Genomic DNA, 22,224 nt, shown 5'->3' with positions numbered 1-22,224 from the left:
GCTGCTGCTTGCCTTCTGGAAGGAGAAATAGATCCACGTAAGGTCATCCCGGTGACTCAGAGGCAGGTCCTAGAAGTCAAAGGAGGAAGTGAGCTTCCTCCAGTAATCCACACATTCGTGAATTCATTCAAGAAGGCAAAGACGTGGCAGCCTCTTAAAGGCTCTACCTCTACATACCTCACAGGAGGGAGGGAATTTAAATAGGAGTTTCGATGGAGACATTTAAACCATAGCGTTTCTCTAGCCCCAGGCATCCCATTTGTGTCCTCCTAATGGTGGCTTGAATCAACTCCTGGAACATTATTTGGGGATGGCAAGTTCCGAGGCAGAGGTTGGCTTCAGGCTAAAGTCTGCTTTCCTTCAGCAGAAGCACCTGTCCGTTCTTCGACGCAGATGAGCTCAATACTACAGACTCTCTCCTGCCTGAGCCTCATCCTTCTTGTCTGGAACCAAGTGCCAGGGCTCCAGGGTCATGAGTTCCGATTTGGGCCTTGCCGAGTGGAAGGGGTGGTTCTCTCAGAACTGTGGGAGGCCTTCTCGGCTATGAAGAACACTGTGGTGAGTAGAGGCTCGCCCTGGATCCTTTCATGGTGCTTCCCTTATGGGGGGAGGGTATTTTTTTTTCAGGACCGTGGATCCCTTTCCAACTTTCTCAATCAGTTCCATACACAAGAACCCGGATGAGGTCAGGAGGCTCCATACGGCCAGTGCTACACACGGGAAAACAGAGGCTCAGTCATGTGTGGCCAGCCTCCAGCAAAAGAAGCAGAGTCCAAGGGGAGGCAGGGGGACCCTGAGTGGCTCAGCTTCATCCTGGGTGGGCTCTGGCTCCCAGTATAAGGAGTAAGACGAGAGGCTGGGCTTTGGAGAGTCCTCCAAGAGCAAGAGGCAGCTCCTAGGTGCAGCCACATGCTCCCATCTGCTTCCCATGTGAACTGTGGAGATGAACCTTACCCTTTGTGGCTCCTAAAGCTGAAAAGCTTATTTCCTTGTGTCTCATATGGCCAAAGGAAGCAAAGGTCCCCCCTTTTCAAGTCTGTGATCAGGGGGTCCTTGTGCCCCTTTGGGATGAGTAAGCTTAGTGGTTTTCTGTAGACAGGACCCATACCTCCTCCCCAGGAGCTAGCTCATTATGTTCCTTCCTGGGTCCTCCTCTGGTCCCTCTGGTCTCCAAAGTCTCCCAGATGGGATAGCGTTTGGAGTTGGGGGGACAGTATTTCAGCAAGATTGGCTCCTACGAAGATCCCTAACCTGGAGACATCTTTTCTTTCTGTTCCCAAAGCAAACTCAGGATGACATCACAAGTGTCCGGCTGTTGAAGTCGCAGGTTCTTCACAATGTCTCGGTAATCAAATAGTAGAGAATGGGATAGCTCTCCCAAGGGGCTAATGGGAGCTCCTCCTTTCTGTTCTGAGGTGACCCTACACAGGACCCTATGTATAGACCAGAGGGTCTCAACCTGTGGGTCGTGATCACTTTGGGGGTCAAATGGACCTTTCACAGGGGTCACCTAAGACCATCAGAAAACACAGATATTTAATTACAATTAGTAATAGTAGCAAAATTACAGTCATGAATCATCAATGATGATGATTATATGGTTGGGGGTCACCACAACATGAGGAACTGTATTAAAGGGTTGCAGCATTAGGAAATTTGAGAACCCTTGGCCTAGATAGACTGTGAGCATGAATAGACTGATTCCTGAAGGGCGCCAAGCTTCCTGGGCAGAAAGGGTCAGGTAGCACTTGTTGTGTTCAAGGGCATCAGGTTTCTCACTCTTCTCCTTCCTGCCATTTTCCTTCTAATTCTCAATCACTAAGTCCAAGTTCAAACGCTGTTCAGGATCCATCATGTTAATGAGGGCATACAGTAGAGAAGAAAGGGAATCTCATCTGGGTGGTGATCCGGGAGTCCTGGGAGCCAGGCTAGCATCTGGGGTGGCTGGGTTACCTTGGGTGGGTAACATCTTTCTGGGGTCTGGGCTCCCGCTGTGAATGTCAAGTTGTTCCACAAGACTCATGCTGTCCCTTCAGATCTATCTAGTGCCACCATCATTCCCAAGGAGACACTATAGTGTCCATCTTACCTTGAGTAGTACACGGGTTTTTCCCTTGAGGGTCAGGGTTAACAGAGGCCTCAATGATTTGCTTCTTCCCCAGGATGCTGAGAGCTGTTACCTTGTCCACAGTTTGCTGAAATTCTACTTGAACACTGTTTTCAAAAACTACCACAGCAAAGTAGCCAAGTTGAAGATCTCGAAGTCCTTCTCCACTCTGGCCAACAACTTTTTTGTCATTGTGTCAAAACTGCAGCCTAGTGTGAGTAGATCATGGCTGGAGCCTGGGAAAGGATGTGCTTGAGAATCTGCCCCTCCCTCCATTCAGTCCCGGCTTCCATTCTCAACAGAGTCCTAGGTGTCATGAAAAAGGGTTATAGGTTCAGGTCTCTATTTGCCCTGATCAGCTAGGGAACCCTTGCAAAGTGCTCAACTTCTCTGGGCTTCAGTTTTGCCACCTGTAAAATGGGGGTAACATTTCTACCTATAGAGAGTGCTGTGAAGAAAGATAGAGCCCTGCTATATGCTGGGAATCTGGCTCTGGCTTCCCTGAGAGTGTGGAACTCAGTGCAGTCCTCACAGGATCTGGGAGTCCTGCCCTGGTATCACCAGGAAGAGCAGGAGGGGTGAACCTCCTGCCTGATCTGGAGGGGCTAACCTCCATTCTGGTCTAACTTTAGGAACATTTTTTTTTCTGATATGCAGAAGGACGAGGACATGCTTTCCATTAGTGAGAGTGCACACCGGCGGTTTTTGCTGTTCCGAAAAGCATTCAAACAGGTAAGAACTGGGAGCCTGCCTCCCCAACAGAAGCAGGCTAGCTTGAACTGCCACAGAGGAGTGCCCCATAGACCTTGCAAATGGAAATGCTATTGTATTTCCTTACAAGATAGTTCACTGTTGAGGACTTTCCCTAAGAGAAAGTTTTACAGGCACCTAATGTCAGAATTGAGAAAGAAGGTGGGCAACTCACCTCCCAACACAACGGCATCATTTCTGCAATGTTCAAATGGTCTCATTTTGAATAAAAGATACAGAAGATCATATTACATCTTTCTAAATTAACACACCAAAGAAAATCCAAATCTCAACCCTAGTACCCTCACCCTCAAAGAAAGCATCCTTGGTTTTGATTGCTTTGTGGAAGAGCAGATATACCAGTCTACAAATATATGGTGGAATGCAACGTGGGCTCATTTCTTACCTGCCCAATGAGTTCACCACATCTTCCCTGGGCTGCATCCCATGGTTCTTATGTTCCAGGAGCTGTGTTCTTCTCTGGCCCTCTACCTCCTACTCAATAGTCCCCTTTCCTCACCCTGGGGTACACGTGATGGGTGGATCTGTTTATCAGAGGCCGTTCCCCAGGGGATTCAGCTAATTTGGAGTCAGGTCCCTTTCAGGCAGGCCAGGTTGGAATGAAGCTATTCTCAGTCAACATACCTGACCCCTAACTCTCGATTCGCTGCAGATGGACACAGAAGCGGCTTTGGTGAAAGCCTTTGGGGAAGTGGACATTCTCCTGACCTGGATGCAGAACTTCTACCAGCTCTGACTGTCCATCAGGATAACTTCCTATTTGTTCTCCACGCCATTTCAAGCCATTGTTAACACCCAGACTGTCCTCAGGACACTTCAGACTCTTGGCCATGGACTGACTCCGTTGCTGGCTCAGGCTTCTCCTCAGACTTCACTCTCCAGCAGTCCAAATGACAGTCATGGCAGGCACCTTGGAATGCTGTGGTGAACCCCTAAAGTGGACTTGTGTATTTATTACACCTTTATTTAATCATTGTCACTGTTTCAGTGGAAACCGTATTTATTTGTGAGACTGGAAGTTCCGGGAAAGCAGCAGAACGTAGTGTCCCATGCTTCCGCCTTATTTCCTGTGCTCTGGCTACGGCGTGGGGGCAGTGGATGGTTGCTCAGGAAATATTTAAACTGCGTTGTTTTTATTTATTGTTGTCTCTTGTGGATTATTGGGGAACAATGAATGATGGGTTATGAAGCTAAACTTCAGTGCATGGAAAGCATGCAGGGACAGAGTGCTGGGGCATGGAGGGCACTGATTTGAGATTTTGTTTATTTTTGTGTGTATGGGTGTTTCGCCTACCTATATGTCTATACACTTCATGCTTGGCATGCAGTACCCATGGAGGCCAGATGAGGGCGTCGGATCCCCTGGGACTAGAGTTAGAGGCAGTTGTGAGCTGCCCTGTGGGTGCTGAGGATCCAACCCAGGTCTTCGGGAAGAGCAGCCAGTGCTCTTAACCTCTGAGTTGTTGCTCCAGCAAAGGACACTGATTTGAAGAATAAACGATGAAAACTACCATGTGGGCTAAATAAGGCAGATTCATCCCCGACACTTCACCTTTTCCTTGATTTCCCCACCCATCCCACTCCCCGATTTCTCTGAGCACCCCTCTTTTCTTATGATACCATTCTCTCCTTATCTGTCTAATACAATGTATCAAGCAGATAGTAACATTGGACCCGGTTGCACTGTCCAATCTGTGATGACATTCCTCGCTAAGAAAGGCAACTCGACTCAGGTAGCCACTCCATTCTATTTCAAGAAAAGTGTCCAGGGAGCTTATGTTGGGTATCTGGGAAAGACCTTCTTCTCAAAGGCAAGATCTGGCATTCTCTTGCCTCATGCTGTGGCTGCACTCTGCAGCTGATGTCAGTTCAAGAAGTGTCTGACTCTATCTTTGATCTAAAAAGTGGGATGTCTCTTCTTCCATCCCCCAGGTGCTTTTCTCCCATGTCTTGCCATGAGTTGTCTGGAATTGACAAGAGAGGTGATGGTTCAGCTAAAATCAAAGTGAAAGTATTAAAATGTCGAAGAAGGTAGGGAGATAACCAAGACTTTCTAAAAGGAGAAAGATGCTGGAGTCTTGTTATCTGTACCAAGTGATGGAGAGTTAAAGAGGATTCATGTGGGTGTATAGCCCAAACACAAACAAAAGGTTAGTTTTAAAAATTTAGATATAAGTCATCATATCAAATAAGTTGCCCTTGCCATGGGACTCAAGAAAAGTAGCTCAGTATGCACTTTGGATCTTGGCCTGGAGATGTCAGCCAGGCTTATGTTCCAGCCTGATGCCACATGAGCTAGGGGTAGGGCAGCGAAGATCATGTGACCAAAGACAGTGATGAAACACCTTGTAAGTCCCATAGCTGTTAGATGGCACAGAAAGGACAGGTGCCATCATGACTAATGAATGCTCGCCATCATGACTACTGAATGCTCTGCATGTCCAGAGCTCTCCTGATGAATGCAGGGGGCTTCAATGGGGGTGGTGGTGGTGAAAAAATTAGCTTGTAACAGGACCATTCTCAAGGCATTCAGACAGTCAGGTGAGACTCAAGTTGGGGTAGGGGACGTGGGAGGTGACAGGGATCCTATAACAAATGGAAGAGGTGCTGGAAATCAGCCGACAGGCAGGACTCATTGGCACGAAGATCTGGGCCCTGGGAGACAGCTGGGGAGATGATGTGGGCCAGGAATATTGATGTAATCATCTGAATCAGTGTCTCCCACGTTGACAGCAGGCTGGTGGCACAAGGTCACGTATTCACAGCTTGTCTTCAGAGGCGGGGTGTGAGGCCAGGGGGCCTCAAGTACCTGGGAACAACCAAAGGAATGTCACTAGCTCTGGCTGGGGGATTTTAACACCTGTTTAGGTGGATTTCCATTGCAGGAAATGGACGAACATGGACATGGTTGCTGAGTTCCAGATGTCAATGACGAAAAATTAGCTGAACTTCATTAAGTGGGCCAGCCCTGGGGTTTTTCAGGGTGCAATCTCACACCTACAAATAACTGGAAACTGCTTCATTCTAATGCGGGAAGGATGCTTTACATGGGTTCAGACTGCAATCATAGGGCTGAGCACAAGTATGAAGGAGGCCCACCTGAAGAAGTCTCCCCTTGGGGGATAAAGGGATATGACTTGTAAGGAAAATACGCATCTTTTCCATCAACTATTCAGAGGTAGGGTGAGTCATTTCTTATACCTCTGTAAGGACATGGAGAGGGCATGGCATGGCACCAGAATGCATTCCAGAAAAGGGCTGGGTATCTGAGGAAGGAAGATTACGGGTCACGTGGGCACTAGGGTGCTTCTCTTTGTCAGACAGAAGCGTCAGGACTCCCCCTTCATGGCAGCTAGTTCTCAGAAGACAAGGCTGTGTCAAGACTCCAACATGGTACACGTACTGCACTAGCCACAGAAGAATGCCATGGCAGACACTGTGATCAGTCATCTGAAGTTCTAAGAACTAGGAGCACAGTCCTTTGAATGCAGGAAGCGTCTGTTAGAAAGAACTTCTACATTGTGTATTTTACCAAAAAAGAGACACAGGCAGAAGCTTGCTTCAAAACCACATCTCCCACTGAATGTCGACTTATTTGGTTTAGACAGTAAAAATATTCACTATGGGCCTGGAGAGATATGGCTCAGAGATTAAGAGCACTGGCTGCTCTTTCAAAGGACCCAGGTTCAATTCCCAGCACCCACATGGTAGCTCACAGCGGTCTGTAATTCAATTTTAGGGAATCCGACACTCTCCTACAGACATAAGCAGGCAAACCACCAATACACTAAAAATAAATTTAAAAAATATTCAATATGAAGACTGAAATAAGTCATTGAGCACATGTACCCTGTAAATTTGTTCTGTCAGGATTTTTTCCACCCTAATTGAGAGAAGGAGGGTCTCACAGAGGGAGGCAGGGTTAGCTTTGAGCAAGAGGCAGCCAAGAGGAGGGTCTGTATGATCATAGGGCAGATCCACAGGAAAAGACTAGCTCTGGGGAAGAACAGACAGGCTCTGCTGGGCCATTCATTCCCAAGCCTTGAGGACTGTTTTGGGGGTTACATGGGTGAGGGAACACATTCAAGACGCTGGAGGTGACTACAGGACTTCTTCCCTTTTTAGCCAGACACATCATCATTTAATCAATATATTACCAACCAGGCATGACACTCATAACCTCCCTTGAAGGCAGATGTGTTTGCAAGGCAGCTAATGAGAGGCAAGTGGAAGTGGGATATGAAAATTCAGGGTCATGGTCATAAAGAAGCCATTTTTCCCTCTGGGTAGAAATGAGAACTTGGTCTGGTGGCTGAATACTGGCCATGGACATGGAAGTTTGTTGGGGTTGTTAGAGCAAAATGTCACTGGATGATGTCATGGATTAACCCAGTTCTTCCTATCTCTCTGGTTTGAACCCTGACTTCAGAGGAAAATTGGCCTCCATGTCCTGAGCTCTGCATTTTTGGGTCTGTTATATTTAATTAATTAAACACTAATTACACACACACACACACACACACACACACACACACACACACGGAACCCTTATTAATATTTTTCTGACTACAAAATCCAATGTTTTGGACGTTGAGAATAAAGAATATTTCCTTAATTTAGAAAACGAAAGGACATACCTGTAGTGCTGAATGTCTGCATCTCTGCCCAGTCACTTTGGATAAAACCTAATGATCACGTTACTATGACTTCCTCTCATTTTAAGAGTTGTCTTGAATGTTCTCCCTCACACTGAGGTAAAACTGTCCTGGTAGCTTCCACCTTCTCTAGCCTTCTAGAAACCTATGTGTCCCTTTTACATCATGGCCACTGCAGAGATACACACCTTTTATCATTCTCTTCTAGACTAAAGCCATGTCATTCATTTATCACAAAAGAAATGCTTGGCCAGTAGGTAAAAGTAACCACAGTTCTTGTGGAGTCACCCTCCAGAGGGCTTAAACCTAGGAACTGGATATAACCGGTTGGGAGACCCGGGAGCACCGGCCGGGGCTGGTGGAGCTTACCTGTACCTGCTGCGGGGCGGGAGATGCTGAGCCTGGGGCACTGAGGAGCGGAGCCTCTGCTGGGCCTACAGGTCAGAAGAAAGTGGTGAGGGCCGGGCCTCTGCAGGCCTGCCCGCCACCTGTCCCCTGCTCCACGCTGGAGCCCGTCTCCACGCTTCACTAGTGCGTGCGCTCACCCACTCGGTCGGGGATCGGTGCACGCCGCGGGCAGGCGCTGTAGACGTTGTTCTGCGAGCGCGGCCTCTGCGGGGCACCCCGGCGCTGTGCCGGGAACGGGCGGGACGCCCCCTGGCCTCGAATCCTCATCGCCACCCGGCCCATGCGCCTGGAGAAGGCTTCAGGAAGTCACCGGGAAGAGAGAAGGACATGGCATCAGACGCTGCGTCTCCTTCCCCCAAATTGAGGGCTACACACTTCTCTGAGGCCTGGCAGCGTATGGTCTGAGCATAGATGCCCAGGGTGCAGAGCGAAGGAGGAAGGGCAAAGCCCTCCCGGGCTCCATCTCCCATCCCACGGTCCCTGGGAGTTCAAGCTGGATCTGAACGCTCTGGGCTCTTTGGGTATCTCAGCTCTCCCATCCCAAGCCTAGAGCCTCAAGCTGCTCACCTTTCCTCCTTTGAATGGCTCTTTTTACCATCAGCCCCAACAGAACCAGCAAAAGAAAGGCCAGGAAGGTCGGAATCAGGATGTGAAATTCCAGGATGGGGATGTGAAGCCCCCGGTCTTCTCTCCCATGCTGTGGGCTGTGGTGGAGTGTTCTTGGCCGGAAAAGAGAGGGAGAGAGGGAGACAGAGAAGGTAAAGGAGGAAAGGAAATTTAAAGACTCATCCTGTGTGGCCACCTTTTTTTTGGAGATGACTCAGAGTTGACCCTTTGTGAACAGAATTTCCTCCATCACCCCCCCCCCCCCCAAAAAAAAAGATTTGTTTACGGGGTCAGGAGTCTTGGATTCAAATTCAAGTTCTGCATTTTACTGGTTATGTGGTCTTGAGCGAGTCTTAATTCCCCTGAGCTGTATTTCCTTATAAATGGGAACCATAAAACCCGCCACGAAACTGTTAGGGCTGTGAAACAAAGGAGGCATAAAGAATTGAAGGTGCCTGGCCTATAGCAGTTTCTAAATCGGCTCCTGTTCCCGCCGTTAGAAACCCTTCCCCAGGCCGACTTGCATCAATCAGACCTGGACATTGCATGTCTTTGGCATTAAGAAAATGTTTATTACATGGATTTCTGAAATAGGAATCAAGAGTCCTGTTTTCATGGAAACCACTTAGATTTCATTGCCCCAGTTCCCTCACTTAAAGGATCCAAACAATTCTGGGAGTCTTTTTTCCTCACTCACAAGTTTATATTCGCTCAGGCTATAAAATCCTTGTGTGCTTTCCTCGCATTTGCTGTAATGCTGCCCCCTCGTGGCTCATTTAGGTCCGACATTTAGGACAATGTTAAGCAACAGAAACATTTGTCACTTATGGAATTTAAATTGTGTTAGCAGCCTTAATATGGAAAAGAAAAAAGAGCATAATTTTAACACTTACTAATCAGCAATTAATTTTAATTACTTTAAATTGATTAGAAGTTCTTCTCATTTAGTTATTCATTACAACAGACCTGAATGAATATGTATGGGTTGAAAGATCCAAGTCTTTCTATAAGGTCAGAAGTGGCCCTTGGCAAGTGTATTCTTTGTTGAGGAGACTGATGCATTTATATAGCACACTCAGAAACAGCATTTCTCTGTAGACTCTTGGAGACAAAGCTGAGAAGTGGGCAGGCTGACTTCACCGCTCTTAGCTCAGAGGCCCTAAACGCAGAGACCCTTACCTTTGCCTAAATGCAGAGACCCTTACCTTTGCCTTAACGCAGAGACCCTTACCTTTGCCGGTGAAGTCTGGTGTGGTGGCTGTAGCTGGCCCCTAGGGACCCGAGTGCTTGCTGAGCTGAGGTCTTTGAGGGTGTGGTAGCTGGCAGGAGGGCTGGGGACTTGGCAGCTGTCACGGAAGATGTTCTGGAAACTCTGGGATGGTGGGTGACTGGATTGGTGCTGGAGGGCTGGTGAGCTGGAGAGGTCTCAGTCTTTGGGGCTGGTGTGTTAACTTTAAGAGAGAAAAGGAAAAGGTTACATTAGTGATACTAGGTGTTCTCCAGTCTCCAGAAGGAGCGGACCTCCTCTTCCTCTCTTGATCATTTCTTCCCTTTGCCCGTCCATACTACCTTTGTTCTTGCAGTCCTCATGGCCCGAAATGCCTTTATAGCATGCCATCTACACAGACAATTTTCATGCATGCTTCCTTCAAATTTTCTCAGCTTCCTTCCAATTGAACTCAGCTCAGCAAGTGCTGGGGTCCCTAGGGGCCAGCCACAGCCACCACACCAGACTTCAGGGCAAGGGTTAGACTCTGCGTTTAGGGCTTGTGTGCTAAGAGCCCTGAAGTCGGCCTGCCTCCACTTCTCAGCTTTTTTTTTTTTTTTTTAATCCCAGCAAGCCTTTCCTGACTTCACAGGCAGAAGCATTTACCATGTACTGAGCATGGGGGAGGGGGGAGGGTGGGAGTGGGGGTCTTGCTTTTCTGTGCTCATCTATTCTCCCCCATCCCATCCCTGTCAGTCACACTGATGGATCTATGATCTGCCCAGTTACACTGTTTCTCTTGGCCCCAGCAGGGTTTCCTGGAGTAACAATGTTCACTTAGCGTGTCTAACTGATCTGGTATATGTTAAGATACAATGGAAGTGCTAGCATGACAGTCATCTTTTCGTTGCCAAGTGGAGTTGTTAAAACCACTAGTGACCAGCAGCCAGAAGACACCCCCTGCAGGTAGGAGGAAACATAATGACCTCCAGCTGGGAACCGGCTGCTGCCCGCTGCCAGTCATTCAAACAGGAGCTGGCGTTTGTAAATTGGTCACTTGGTTACTTGTGGTGCCACCTGGTGGTGACATGGGACTCCTCCAACTAGAGCCTGGCATCCTAGCGGTAGGCTGAAGCCCTCTCTTAGGGCAAGGGCAAAGCACGGGAAACCCATGTCTGCTTTGCAAGCTACCCTTTGAGCTGAAAAAAAAAAAAAAAATCTCTCCCTCTTCTGCTGGTCTTGATTTGATGGACTGACCTTCGAATATGAATTCAGAAGAACTGGCATGTTCAACCTCACGGAGCCAGCTGGGAATCTGCTCCCGCAGAAACCTGTGAAACCATGGTGGAGGCTCAGGAGTCGGTTCGTCTTCCCAGAATGGCTCATACTCTGTTGGAGGCAAGAGGGGATATACTGGTGATCATGAAGAGATAGGACTAGGGGATCAGGTAGAAACTGACTCAGCCAAGGCCATGAGGAGATGAGTATGGTCCCCCGAGACAAGCAGAAAGGGAACTGGGCATCCCCTCCCCACCACTTCCCACCGGCACACCCAGCATTCCCTATAAGACTATCAGGCTATTGGGGTTATAAACTGCTGAACCAGTCCTGCATGTGTTAGGAAGCCACTGAAAAGAGGAAAAGTCAGGGGTAAGAAGAAATGAAGGTCCCAACCATACAGTAACAAATTTGGACTAGATATGGCTTGATCATTGAGTCTCTCTCCTTTTCATTCACCCGAGACTTCTCATGACATAGGATAGTCAGGGTCCTTCTGGTTTCCTCTGCCTCAAAGCCTCTCCTCAGGCTAATGTCTATCTCTCCATTCACACCCCAGGTAGGATGGGCAATGCACAACATCCATCTTATTCCTTTCATCCCCTGTGGTAGAAGGTTCTAGGCTGGGGTGTTAGTCTTAGGCTCTGTTGAACCGCATTGTTATTGGGCTCCCTAACACGGTAGTAGCACAGAGCAGTTACAGTTAGAAGATTGCCTCCGTTTTCCCCACTGGGAATGTTTTCTAAGCACCTACCATTGTGGACATTCAGGGTGATTTTCTGGGTCTTGCCCCGGTCCGTGTATAGACCCACACCACAGGCATAGACTCCATTGTCACTTTCGGTCAGATGTGTCATCTCCACTAGGAAGAACTTCTTATCCAAGCATGGCGTTAGGGTGACACGTCTTTCATACTCCTTCTTGACAAAGCTGCTGGATACCACAGTGGCACATATTCTAGGGTCAGTCATCTGCCGGCACAGATACATCCTCACATGTGTTTGAGGGAGCGGGCACGTGATGGTAATGGATCCACCCCACTCTACATCCAGCTTTAGTTCTGGGAGGACCTTCAGGGTCCCAGGCACTGCAAGGAGAAGAAATCAATGCAGAAGAAGCTCCATACTCAGATATTTCTCGACTTCAGCCACATCCTCAACTTCAAGCAACTCTCCAAACCTAGAGCTGATCCCAGACCACCCTCACACCCACCCCTAGACCTAGCCACATCCCTGTCATTAGCCCAGGCTCATCCTTATGATGATTTCTGCCTGTTGACTCATGCTCAGTTTCTTCAAGGTCCTATTCTCATTCAGGCTTAGTCTGTGCCCACCCCGTGTCCTCAGGCTCAGCCTCATAATTAAACCTGAGACTTTAAGAACATAGACACAACAACAGTGCTTACTCCAAAGGGAAATAGTGTGCCTCGAATGACCCCCAATGACACACAACCCCCAAGTGAATTCAATATGGGGGTGAGAAAGGTGACACATTCTTGCAGCACATTTCCGTTCCAAGTTCTTTTTTCCCTCAAATCCTCTCATCTATCCAGTCCTCTTTTCAACTCTATTAAACCATTCAACCCGTACACACTGGATGCCTTTTGTGCACATCCCTCCCTCATACGATAAATCCTGTGGTAAATTATCCCAACAGACAGCTACTGCAGCACAATGGAACAGAGTCCATGAGACGGACAGCTCAGCGCTCCCTGAAAGGAGCAAACAGGAGCACCTGATTCAGGCTACCAAGGGGATGGTGTCCCAGGAGGAGGGCTTTTGAGAGAAGTGATGTCCATGCTGCACCCTGAACCAATGGGCATGAAGGACAACTGAGAAGGTGATCTTAGTCACGAGTGTAGAGAACTCACGGGAGGGAAAGCAGGCATGTATGAGTGTGAGTGCACATGTGTGGGTATGAGCACACATGTGTCTGGAGGGCGTAGATCAGGGAGGAGAAGAAGTTGTGTGCCCACTTCCTCAAATACATGTGAGGATGTATCTGTGGCCACAACAAGCAGGAGAAAAGGGTAGTATAATTTGACCTGCTTCAGAAGAGGATAAAGCCCCAGACTACAATGTAAGTGAGTCCCAGCAAGTGCCTCCATGTACGGAGAAGAGGGTTGTCTTAGTTACTTTTCTATTGCTGTCACAAAGCACCATGACCAAGGCAAATTATAAAAGAGAGCGTTTAATTCGGGGCTCATGCTTTCAGAGGGTTAGAGCCCATAATCACAGTGGTGGCAGGGGTGGGGCATGGCAGCAGGCAGGCAGGAATGGTGTTGGAGCAGTAGCTGAGAGCTTGTGTCTTGATCCGAGAGAGAGAGAGAGAGAGAGAGAGAGAGAGGCAGACAGACAGACAGACAGACAGAGACAGAGAGAGACAGAGACAGAGAGACAGAGAGAACAAGCTGGAATGGTGTGGGGTTTTGAAATCCAAAGCCCACTCCCAGTGGCATACCTCTTCAATAAGGCCACACCTCCTAATCCTTTGCAAACAGTTCCACCAAGTGTGGACCAAGCATTCAAATATATGAACCTATGGGGGCCATTATTATTTAAACCATTGAAAGGACTGATAGGGCAAAGTGTGCATGTTCAGGTGATTCTGGAGGGCTAAAGCAGAGGTGAAAAGGGCCTTTCAGATGACAAGAACCAGCTGTATCAAGATGGGGATGTGAGAAAGAACATGGCAGGGAAATCTGCCAGCCTACTGATGTTTATCTACAGACTGTGCATTCTGAATCGCTCCAATGATTTAGTCAGATGAGAGTTTAAAAAAACTAGAATATCCATGGGTCTGAGGCTTCTATATTAAGATATTTCTGGTAGAGGGGAACATTGAGGGGTAGGAAGGTGGGAAAAATGAGTTAGAGACAGATATGGAGGTTAGGAGAGGGCGAGGGACTAAAAAAATATCCACAGGAAATGCTGAGATGGAAAAGTGAAGTTTTGCTTTTTGTTTTGTTTTGTGTTTTTTTTTTTTTTTTTTTTTTTTGTTTTGTTTTTTTTTTTTTTTTTGTTTTTTCGAGACAGGGTTTCTCTGTGTAGCTTTGCGCCTTTCCTGGAACTCACTTGGTAGCCCAGGCTGGCCTCGAACTCACAGAGATCCGCCTGGCTCTGCCTCCCGAGTGCTGGGATTGAAGGCGTGCGCCACCACCGCCCGGCTTTTGTTTTGTTTTTAAGACAGGGTTTCTCTGTGTAGCTTTGGAGCCTGTCCTGGAACTTGCTCCATAGACCAGGCTGATGCCTGTGAGTAGTCTTGTCCTTGGGTGTGGCCATTCTCTCTGTCTACGCTAGTATAGGGCCCGCTTTTTAAAGGAACATCCCAGATGCAACTCTTGGCCACTGAAAAGCGATTCTTGGGAAGAAAGGGGAGATGGGAGAAGGTGTCTAAAGGACCCACCGATGTGATATTAACGTTGGAGAGGCAGTTAAGTGACATCTAGTTTGTAATCTCTAATTTGGCGACTAAGCAGCTGGTAATAGGAGAAGGGACTGATGTAGTCTGAAAAGTCATTGTCAATGTAGAGTTGTGTGAAAACGCATGTCTGAGATGTGAATGACGCCCTGTAGCCTTTCCCTAGTGCAAAATATGGTGAAAGAAGGGAAGGCCGTGAGGGGCCGAGGCCACTCTAGAGATTGTGTAGGTGAGAGTGGGATTCAACCCAATCAGGAGCAGAATGCTCGACAGGACGGGGACAACTGCTTGAGATTTGTATGTTTATCAAAAGGGCTATAGCTTATGAGCGCGTGTTTGCGGGGCAGGCGTTCTCTTTACCTGGACCTGTAGCTCACCCATTCACCAGCAATGGTGGGTATCCGTTCGTCTCTGCCTCCCCAGCTCTGGGCTCACAGGTTGTGTGTCACCGAGCCTGGCTTTTTTTTTTTTTTTTTTAAATGTGGTGGCTCTGAACTCAGGTTCTCATGTTTTTGTGGAAAGCATTTTACCTACCTACCCAGCCCCTGACTGTAAAATTCTAATTTCCTTTGAAAAGGTTGAGAGGGCTGGTGAGATGGCGCCGTAGGTCAAGGCACGTGCTGACAAAATCCGGGCGATTTTGATTCCCAGTGCCCACGTGATAGAGAAAGAGAACTTACTCCTCCAAATTGACCTCTGACCTCCAGATGCATGCTGTGGCACACGACCCAAAATAAACAAACAAATGTAATAAAGAAAAATGTAAAAACACGAGAACTTTCCACCTAGCATCCCATCTCCATCTACAGTCGCCTGACATTCGCTCTGCAACAGAAAACGGTCCTATTTCCTTTCACAGGGCGCCCCCTCAGCTGCAGCCCGAGTCCACCCTTCTCTCCTTTCAGAAGGTCTGTCTGCAGCGATCCCCCCTTTCTGCCGCATCCCTGGCTCCATGTTCTCGTCAGCACTGCAATAGCTCACACACGGGCCCTGGTGTCGGCGCTTTTAAAACCCCTCGGAGGATGTTTGCCTCTTCTCCGCTCTCAAGGGTCTCATCACATTCCTATCCGCTCCTTCAGTTTCTCTTTGATCAAATTCAATCAAAAGTGTGTCTCTAAAAGTCCACCCAAACTGCTCTCCTCCGAGTCGACACCACTGCCGTCCCTGTCTCTGTGGACCACTTGTTTGTACCCATCTTACTGTTGCCCCCCTGGCAGCATTTGACCCAACCGAGTCCTCCCTGCTGGGACCACTTTCTGTGCTCCCCCTCATGCTATCCGGCCGTAGCTGTTCCCGCGACGGCTCCTCTCTCACTTGTCCGCCTACATCTACCCCTCCACTGGGCTGGCTGGCACACAGCTCGGTATCCCACCTGCTCTTCCTGTGTCTTCCTTCTCTTTCCGCGCTAGCTCATCTGCTCCAGGGCCTTTTAAATACCGGTGCTGACAGCCTGGGTTTTGACTGAACGTATGTTTGTTTCTCGTCTTGTCCTTTCCTCTGAGCTCCCGGCTGGCTCTGGCCCCCGGACTCCATGGGATGTTTAAGATGATATCGAACAACAGCCAGCAGAGAGCTCTTCTTAAACCTGCTCACTCACGAGAGAGTTTTCTTTCTTGGGAAATAACGCTACCACCCAAGTGCTGAAGGCCAAACTCACCCTCATGCTAATGAATCAAGAAAAAAAAAGTTGCTGGAGGTCCAGGGAGATGGCTCACCAATCCAAGCTCTGTCCTTGGAACCCAAACATGTATACATGTGTAAAATCCCAGACATGCATCTGTAATCTCCTTACTCCCGCGGTAAGATGGGAGACAGAGGAAGGAGAATCGCCCGGAAGTTCATAGGCCAGCTACCTTAAAGTCTGTAGCACAGCAGCAGACACAAGACGGGTAGGAAGAAGGCATGAAGTGACCCCCCCAAAAGCTATCCTCCTATCTCCACGCATGTGTTGTGGCATGCGCACAATAAAAGTTTTTTAAAGGAATAAACTTGAATATTCTCTCTCTCTCTTGAGTACATGTCTCACACACAACGTGCTGAGTCATAATATGTATATGTATTCCTATTAGTGGTCTAGGGAAAAAGGTTTGAAGCCCACATCCTATGATACTGTCTTGGTTTATGAGGGACCTTCCCATAGGGCTCAGTGTCTACAGTTGTACTGAGCTCTAGGGACAGGCCTACCCCAATATGCACAGGCCTGAGGGCAGTATTAACAAATAAAGGTCAAACTATCATACATCTCGTTATTCAAAGTTATTACCAAGGGCTGGGGATGTGGCTTGGTTGCTACAGAGCTAGCCTAGCACACACAGAACCCTGAACTTGAGCCCCAGGCCTGTGTAACCAGGCGTGGCGGCCCATGCCTGTAATTCTAGCTCTTGAGATCCTCTGCAAGAGCATCAGGAATTCAAGGTCATCTTCATCTACAGAGCTCATTAGAGGTCAGCCTGGGATACAGGAGACCCTGTCTTTAAAAAAAAAAAACAAGATTAACAATAGACTATTGATTAAAGTATTTTGTATGTTCTAATCATGTTAAATCTCTATATTTCTGCTCTGTTGCTTATGGCACATGTGACCTCCCTCTGGGCGGGCTCCCCTTGGTCCCTCAACTTTCCTCAGTGATATGATTTCCCCACATTTCTGGCACCTCTCATATTTTGGGGTTTCCATTGCTTCACCTTCACAGTTTTGTGCAGTGACATCTCGGGGTCTTTGTACAGACAATCCAACCCTGCACACTTTGCCTAGCCTCGGAGGCTGTTTGGAACCTTGGTGCTGGCCTTCACGACCCCTTTGCCCTTATATGTTGCACATCTGCAAAGACAGCTGTGTGTGGACAGGCCAAGTTCTGCTATAGACTTGAGATGTAGTATGGCCCCTTGGACCACAACTAGAACAGGATCTGTATGTCTTTGAGGACAAACACTTTCCAAGGTGGCAGTATTCTAACATCATGCCCTGAGAGGCTCCGTACTCAAGTTCTCTTTTTTCAAATGAAAATTTGTGAAATGAGTTGAGAGGTGGAATATTGTGCTCAAGGCATCTTTCCTATTGTCCCATTGCAAAGTCCGAGGTTTCCCCTTGGGCTGGATAGTTTTATGTCTCAATTAAGAAAATCCTTCCATATGATTGGCTTTCAGGCAAGCCTATGGGGGCATTTTCTTAATTAGTGATTGACAGGGTAGGGCTCAGCCCGTTGTGGGTGGGACTGTCCCTGGGCTGATGGTCCTAGATTCTATAAGAAAGCAGGCTAAGCAAGTCATGAAGAACACGCCAGTAAGCAGCACCCTTCCATGGCCTCTACATCAGCTCTTGCCTCCAGATTCCTGCCCAGATTTCCTTCAGTGATGAACAATGATATGGAAGTGTAAGCCAAATAAATCCTCTCCTCCCCAACTTGCTTCTTCTTCTTCTTCTTCTTCTTCTTCTTCTTCTTCTTCTTCTTCTTCTTCTTCTTCTTCTTCTTCTTCTTCTTTTTTTTTTGGTTTTTCGAGACAGGGTTTCTCTGTGTAGCTTTGCGTCTTTCCTGGAGCTCACTCTGTAGCCCAGGCTGGCCTTGAACTCACAGAGATCCGCCTGCCTCTGCCTCCCGAGTGCTGGGATTAAAGGCGTGCACCACCAAGCCCAGCCCAACTTGCTTTTTGGTCATGGTGTTTCATTGCAGTAATAGAAACCCTAACTGAGACACTCCCTAATTGTACTAATCTCTTAAAGAATCATAGTTCTTTGTCTGAATCCATTTTGTCTGCTCTATTGGCATCTTTCAAGCTCCTTTCTAGGCCAGGCAGAGCATTTTCCACACATTTCTGTTTTTTCTCGCTGTAACTCTGGGTAAACGCAGTGAGCCGTAACTGTACCATGGCACGAATGCTATGCCACGTTTACAATACTTCTGTCAAACAACTTAGTTCATGTGAACTCAGCATCACTCAGCTTACAGAGGCACAAACAGAACACAGGCAGACTCTTTGCCAGGTTATAACACAAATGACTCCTACTCCACGTTCTGATAGAGTCCCTGTTCTCCCGTGAGCACAGTCTTTACGGTGCCCCCCCCCCTTTGTTGTCATTCTGGTCTTATGTGCTCTTTCCAGTATGGCCCAATTAACTTCCAATTACAGCATTCTAGATCTTCTCTACATCATCCATGTTTCAACATGCCTCCTGAAAGCTAATTCTGAAGGTCTATAAAGCACAAGGTCAGATTTCTCAGAGCAGGAACCCCACTTCCTGGTATAAATTTCCTATTATTAGTTACTTTTTCTCATTGTTGCAACAAAACACCCAACAAGAAGAAACTTCAGTAAGAAAAGGCCTATTTGGGTTCACAGTTTGAGGGTCTAGACCAGTGGTTCTTAACCTGTGGGTCATGACCCTTTTGGGGGTTGAATGACCCTTTCACAGGGGTCCCCTGAGGGTATCAGAAAACGCGGATATATACATTGTGACTCATATCCGTAACAAAATTACAGTTATGATGTAACAATGAAAATAATTTTATGGTTGGGGGGTGGACACAACGTGAGGATTGTACTAAAGGGTCGCAGCATTAGGAAGGTTGAGAACTGGTCTAGACTATCATGGTGTCGATACTGTGGTAGCAGAAGCATGAAGCTGCTTGATTTTATCTCGGGGTGGGATCAACAAGGAAGATGAATTCCAGTGCTCAGCAGGCTTTTTCTCTTCCCTGTTTTGATTCTGTCTGTCATCTCAGCCCGTGGTACAATCCACAGTCGAGGTGGGTCTTCTCCCTCAGGTGATGGAACATCTCACAATCATACCCAGAGGTAAGCCTCATGAACACCTCAGCATTCCCTAATCCAATCGAATCTTGAACGAGGCTTAACCATCGCAAAGGAGATATTATTGACAAACCCAGTAAGATAAGCACACTGAGCCAAAATATGGTGTGAGTGTCAATGGATTCAGAAGGTGCTCAAGAATGAGAGGTAGGTGGGTTTGAGAAGAACCGGTGAATGGGAAATGGGGAGGAATGATGTTGTCATAGCAGGAACAGCCTGAGAGAGGGTGTGGTAGCAGGGATCTGTAGCATTTGTTCAAAGAAGAGCCTGTTTGGCTGGAAGAAGATACAGGGAAGTGCAGTACATTTGGAGTAGAAGAGAGGAGAGGATATTTAAGATAGTAGTGGGAGCCATCGAATGACATTCTAATGTTAGAGACAGGATAGATGGAATAGCTGGTTTATACGGTGGACCAGTGAGGTATCTCAGGCAAGGCATTAGGCACACTGAGTTCCAGATCTTGGTGATCATTCAAGTAGGGTGCCAGATAGGCAGTCGTAAACCGAGATATGAAGTTTAGGGGCTAGGTTAGGGAGTCTTCATTTGAACTTGAGGGTTGCCAGTTCAAGAGTGAAAAAGAAAGATCTAAAGAAAGAGAAAATAGAAATAAGAAGAACAAACCTTGGAGACACTCACTTTTAGATCACATACATATAAGTGAATAGTTAGGATACGTGACACCTCCAACCTTTAAGACTCTAAGGGCTGCCCTGGATGGAGGTCTGGAAGAATGAGGAGGGGCCAGCACTTCAGGGGTCCCCATCCTGCTCCCCCTTGGCTGCAACTCAATCTGTGCAGAAACGGTCGAGCCGGAGATGGCTGCCGATGGATGACCTCTGCCTACCTCAAACCTGCCGATTAGCCTGGAGTGTTTCCCCATGGCACTCACCTGGCAGGAAGTAAAGTAACCAGAGCCAAAGGCACATGGTTCCTTGGAGGCCAGATCCTGTCCAAGAGCCCCTGGAGTGCGGCGGAGACACAGCGATCACCTGGGAGCCTTCTACAGTTGGGCGCTTGAAAGAGATTCTGGCCCCCCTGAGGGGTAAGGGCTTGAAAATGAGGAAATGATAATCTGTCTTGTTTGCTAACTAGTCTTTGTCTAAAAAAGAAAACAGCAGCAAACCACAGCGGAAATCAAGTGTTGAGAAAACATGTGTTACCTAAAGATGGGTGACTAGGGCTCAAAGGGCCTCTAAGAAACTCCGGACTCCCGGAAGCTACCAGGTTTGGGCACCTTTCTCAGAGGGGCTCGGGATTTCTATGCATTGATTGGCTTCTGAGTTAAAGGCATTTATTGTCTCTCTGCCTTCAGGACAACACAACCTCCTCACCAATCCTCCCCCAACGACAAAGGCTTTGTGTGGACCAAAGCTTGGCTGCCTGAAGTCTTAATGAGTTGTCAGTTAATTCCTCTGAGGAACGCTTGTGAACGCCTACTATTCGTAGTGATATTAGCCATGGATTTTCAGCAATTCGCTATTTTCCCTGAACTTTATCTAGAAAATAAGTGAAGGTAAGACACACAGCCTCTGGCACCCCACCATGCAGAATATCATTTCCGGGGTCTTAGCCACAGCTTGCCCCAGCTATACTTCGGTCCTCATTCTCCCGCGGTGGTCTCCAAACAGCGGCTTCCCTCTTACAGAGGCATTGATACAGAGAAGAGAGAAGCCAAGGCCCAGAGAGCTCATGAAAACAGCATTGGTTTCAAAGGCAGAATGTCTGAGGGTTTGTCCAAGCTTGACGCTTTTTAGCCTTGGGCAAGCTTCCCTGAGCCTGTGTTCTCACTGATAATTTGGGGACAGTCACCGTCTTGGCTGGTGCACAGCAGAAATCACTGATGAGGCCAATACTGTGCAAAGCTGTAACTTATCAGAGGATTCCCAGGTTTTCCTTCAGAGGTCCCCTAGTCTAGGCTTTCCAGCCCCTTGTGCCCACCCTATTTCAGGCTCCTTGGTGGCTGGCTGAGTGAACACCACTCCCCACTCACGCCCACACACCAAATTTGTCACATGCTCTCCAAAACACAACTGGACAATTTCCTCAGCCCCGGAGGTTGAATGCGAGTGAGTTCAGAGCAGGTGCAGAGGAAGAGGAAAGAGGAAACGTGTGGGTGTGAGCAGCCTGCCCTGCTCTGCCCTGCCCATCTCCCTCCAGGTCTCTACTAGCTCAGAGGAACCGGCATGTGATGTCCTCCAGCTAGCAAATAGGCCAAGAGGTCTGAGGGCAGCCTCAGGCTTCTGGTTTGAGTGGCTAATGGAGGCCAGTTTTAGCCAGGATCAGTGTTTACACTTCCTACTTACAGAGCTCTTTGCTCTTTCCCGGGGCCTCCATCTGCCAGACAACTAGCAAGGCTCTCCATTGGCTGGGATTGCCTTCGAGTCCTGGGGTGGGTGAGAGGAAGCTAAGGAGAGAGGGAAGAAAGGAAGGAGGATATGAGTGAATATACAAAGGACAATAGTGGGTGTGAGAATGTGTGGGTGTCAGTGTATTGTGAGTGTGTGAGAGCAGTGTCCTGTGCCGATGTGCAGCAAGCCATGTAAATGGGTGTTGTGTGGTGTGTAAGCATGTGATGGGTCTTCTGTGACACACATGTGGAATGTGACGTGTGAGCATATGATGTGGCTGTGAGTGTGCATCATGTATATTTGGTGTGTAATGTCTGCATATCTATGAAGTTCTGGAATTTGCCGTGTGGCCGAGCCTGCCAGTCAGGGCTAAAGACCTGCGGATGAGAGAACACTAAACATGTGCAGCCTACACAGATTCCTTTTGCAAATTCATATGAGGAGGAAAACAAGAATTAGTGTGTGTTGGAGGGGTGGAGGGGTGGCCATCTGCAAACCTTTCCATCTGCTGTGGTGACCTGCCTGCATGATACACTGGGGTGACAGTGTCACAAATAATGTGGGAGTGACCAACCAGTATCTGATTGGAACTGAGGCCCATTTCATGAGATGGAAC

The 22,224-nt window shown here is 47.9% G+C and overlaps 2 protein-coding genes across 3 annotated transcripts; one reads left to right on the top strand and one right to left on the bottom strand.

The window, feature by feature from the left end:
- The first annotated feature begins 387 nt into the window (after window positions 1–387).
- Window positions 388–3,614, top strand: Il24 (interleukin 24). 2 transcript variants are annotated; one of them, XM_052736547.1, is made up of 5 exons: window positions 388–558; window positions 1,283–1,345; window positions 2,163–2,321; window positions 2,765–2,839; window positions 3,531–3,614. In XM_052736547.1, exons 1-5 carry the CDS (start codon window positions 394–396, stop codon window positions 3,612–3,614), a joined length of 546 nt encoding a protein of 181 aa, XP_052592507.1. In that variant the 5' UTR covers window positions 388–393. The 2 variants fall into 2 exon arrangements, with proteins under 2 accessions (XP_052592507.1, XP_052592508.1); XM_052736548.1 differs by lacking the exon at window positions 2,163–2,321.
- Window positions 3,615–4,436: 822 nt separating this feature from the next.
- Window positions 4,437–20,284, bottom strand: Fcmr (Fc mu receptor). The gene is made up of 8 exons (XM_052736546.1): window positions 20,150–20,284; window positions 11,787–12,119; window positions 11,012–11,143; window positions 9,779–9,998; window positions 8,509–8,660; window positions 8,079–8,237; window positions 7,903–7,967; window positions 4,437–5,687 (listed from the first exon to the last, which is right to left on the bottom strand). Exons 1-8 carry the CDS (start codon window positions 20,184–20,186, stop codon window positions 5,511–5,513), a joined length of 1,275 nt encoding a protein of 424 aa, XP_052592506.1. The 5' UTR covers window positions 20,187–20,284; the 3' UTR covers window positions 4,437–5,510.
- Window positions 20,285–22,224: the final 1,940 nt, after the last annotated feature.

This window comes from Peromyscus californicus, unplaced genomic scaffold, assembly GCF_007827085.1.
Source record: "Peromyscus californicus insignis strain IS unplaced genomic scaffold, ASM782708v3 Scaffold_14__1_contigs__length_90479793_seg_2, whole genome shotgun sequence".
Lineage (NCBI taxonomy): Eukaryota > Metazoa > Chordata > Mammalia > Rodentia > Cricetidae > Peromyscus > Peromyscus californicus.
The sequence above is the reverse complement of the archived record's forward strand: the minus strand, read 5'-3'. Positions and strand labels throughout refer to the sequence as shown.

What these genes read in the sequence shown, in the direction of transcription:
- Fcmr (XM_052736546.1), bottom strand. Translation starts at nt 20,186, where the DNA reads ATGTGCCTTTGGCTCTGGTTACTTTACTTCCTGCCAG. An exon ending in CACCCTGAATGTCCACAATG is followed by an intron (nt 11,144 to 11,786) that starts GTAGGTGCTTAG and finishes TGCCTCCAACAG; the next exon opens with AGTATGAGCCATTCTGGGAA. An exon ending in CCGCCCCGCAGCAGGTACAG is followed by an intron (nt 5,688 to 7,902) that starts GTAAGCTCCACC and finishes GGTTGTTCCCAG; the next exon opens with GTACTTGAGGCCCCCTGGCC.
- Il24 (XM_052736547.1), top strand. Translation starts at nt 394, where the DNA reads ATGAGCTCAATACTACAGACTCTCTCCTGCCTGAGCCTCATCCTTCTT. An exon ending in CGGCTATGAAGAACACTGTG is followed by an intron (nt 559 to 1,282) that starts GTGAGTAGAGGC and finishes CTGTTCCCAAAG; the next exon opens with CAAACTCAGGATGACATCAC. An exon ending in TGTCAAAACTGCAGCCTAGT is followed by an intron (nt 2,322 to 2,764) that starts GTGAGTAGATCA and finishes TCTGATATGCAG; the next exon opens with AAGGACGAGGACATGCTTTC.